General features: G+C 40.6%; 1 protein-coding gene across 1 annotated transcript in view; it reads left to right on the top strand.

The window, feature by feature from the left end:
• Nucleotides 1-594: 594 nt before the first annotated feature.
• Nucleotides 595-2683, top strand: part of LOC109470441 (serine/arginine-rich splicing factor 4-like) — a 2360-nt gene continuing 271 nt past the window's right edge. The window contains exon 1 of the mRNA XM_019769394.1: nucleotides 595-1038. Coding sequence (XP_019624953.1) covers nucleotides 595-1038 — 444 coding nt within the window. The remainder of the gene's footprint in view (nucleotides 1039-2683) is intronic.

Below are 2683 nucleotides of genomic sequence, written 5' to 3'. Positions count from 1 at the left end.
AGTCTGTCATAAGCGGCTAGAAACGGTTTCTCTGGCTACAGTCTACAAGTCAGTACGCGGGAAATCTCCACAGTACATGTCAGCACTGTTCAAATGGATGTCACCGCCGTCCTTAAGGGCTAACACACGTTCAGCAGCTAAACGTTTACGGGACTATGACCCCCACCAGCTGCATTGTCCATCAGCAAGAGTGGCAGCATATCGTGGTAGCCTACAGCACTACGGCGCGCAGCTGTGGAACGACCTTCCCATTGAACTGAGAACACTGACTGAGTTCAGGACATTTAAGCGTCGCTTAACAAAGATGCATGATATGTAACGTATCTGGTAATATAACTGTATATTGTGTAACTGTTGTTATTGTGATTTGTGAATGTATTGTGTTGTTTTTAAAAAACAGGATTGTCTGAAAAACAAGTCAAATGACCTGAGCGCAATTTCCTGTATAAATAAATAAAGTAAAGTAAAGTAAAGTTCGCTCAGGATCGAGAACAGCACCACAAGAAACCAGAAGACATAACTTGCGGGAAATGTCTACAAAGGGGACACTATAGCAAGATCTGCCCCAATGACATTGTGTGCAGGGGCTGTGGTATGTCTGGACACAAGCAAGGTGACCCGGACTGTCAGTACCTCACGCCGCAACACCAAGAAGCCGAAATTCAGTCACCATCGGCTGAAGATGTCATTGAAGAAAGCTTCCGACTGTACGTTGAGAAGGAGCCAGCGGCAGAACCATCGCCCAGCACTTCCGGCAACAACGAGGGTTGCCATAACACTGAGGCCAGCCAAAGTACTTCCGAGGTACCAGCTGATCAGCGTGGTAACCCGACGACACAACCGCAGCCGAAACGCGACAACAAGAAGGGCCGCAGACGACTTAGGGACGCCAGCCGGCAGCAGGAGGGACACAACGAGCGGGAAGCCTTAACGAGGCTGATGAAGGAGGCACGGAGGCGTGCGGTAACACCCAGCACACCGAGGAAGAGAGGGCTGAGTAGGACCAGCGATTCCAGCCCTCCCACATCGCAGAAGAAGGCCGGACGTGGAGCAGCTGTGGAACAACACATAAACACGCGCGCGAGACTGATTTCTGTTTTCTCGCCCTTGACAACTTTGAACGGAACGGACTTATGATTCTTTGGACTCTCGGACTTATGGATTTGACGCTAAGGACTTTTCTGTGTTCCGGTATGGAGCTCATGTCCAAAAGACAGAAAATGTACCAAAACTGGATAATTTCATGTGAGTATGGCTGAGCTTAATTGTTTGTCTTTAAATGTTAAAGGAATTAGAGATAAATCTAAAAGAGGAACTATATTTAAATGGTGTAAGAACCAAAGAGCTGATGTAATACTCTTACAAGAAACACATGTAACATTAGAAGTAAAAACTGAATTTGATTTAGACTGGGGTGGGAAGGGTTTCCACTCATGTGGAACCAGTAAAAGTAAAGGTGTTTCGATCTATTTCGGCTTAAGATGTAATGTACAAAACATTGAAGCTTTTGATGATAAGGGGGAGGGAAGAAAAATCCTAATAAATTGCCACATTGGAGATTTAGATTTAACATTAGTTAACATTTATGCCCCAAATAATGTAATTGAGAGAATTTCCTTTCTAGCCAGCCTTACTAAATGGATACATGATAAAAGACAGCTCAACAGTGACACCAATAAAGATGTAATTACTGGGGGAGATTTTAATGCAGTCTTCTATAGGGATAAGGTTAAAAAGGGTGGGAGAATGACTAATGTAGAACAGTCTTCAATAGCTTTAAGGAATTTTTGTTCATCTTTAGACCTCTGCGACATTTGGCGGGAAAAGAACAAAGAGATTAGGCAGTTTACATACAGGGATAACTTCCATAAAGTTGCTTGCAGGTTAGACTATTGGTTCATTTCAAAAACTATGCTTAGTCCAGTTAGGAAATGTGATATTAGACCTAGTGTTAAGACTGACCATAATGCTATTTTCCTTAAACTACATAACACAACAAAGGATAGAGGCCCCAACTATTGGAAACTAAACACTGAAATTCTCAAGAAGAACAGTATTGTAATGAGATTAAAAAGCTAATTCAAAACACAATAAGGGAAGAGGGAGATTTGCCACATTGTTTACTATTAGAGTTATGTTATGTAAGGATCAGAGAATTTTCCATTTCTTACTGTAAGAAAAGAGCCACTAAAAGCAGACAGATAGAAGATGATTTAATCACCAGAATAAAAACACTGACTGAAGTTGTAGAAAATGACGATAGTGATGGAGATTTCTTAGCTAAAAATAAACTAGAAAAAGTAAACTGCAGCTAGACAAATTATATGAAACTAAGGCTAAAGGAGCATACATAAGGTCGAGAGCAAAATGGATTAAAGAGGGGGAGAAATGTACTAAATTTTTTCTTAACCTAGAAAGGAAAAATGTAACCAAATCAAACATTGATATGCTAAAGCAGAGAGAAAGGGACATTTTTAATCAGCATGAAATTTTAGCAGAAGCTGTAAACTTCTATAAAGAACTATATAGCACAGATAATATTGTGCCTGAAAATGTTGATGAATACCTGTCAGATATTACATTAGATAATACACTTACAGATGATGAGAAAAATGATATAGATAAACCAATTACCTTAGAAGAATGTGAGCAAGCCCTAAAATGAAAATGAAAAATAACAAAG

The sequence above is a fragment of the Branchiostoma belcheri genome, unplaced genomic scaffold, assembly GCF_001625305.1.
Source record: "Branchiostoma belcheri isolate BF01 breed outbred unplaced genomic scaffold, Haploidv18h27 scaffold225, whole genome shotgun sequence".
Classification (NCBI taxonomy): domain Eukaryota; kingdom Metazoa; phylum Chordata; class Leptocardii; order Amphioxiformes; family Branchiostomatidae; genus Branchiostoma; species Branchiostoma belcheri.
The sequence above is the reverse complement of the archived record's forward strand: the minus strand, read 5'-3'. Positions and strand labels throughout refer to the sequence as shown.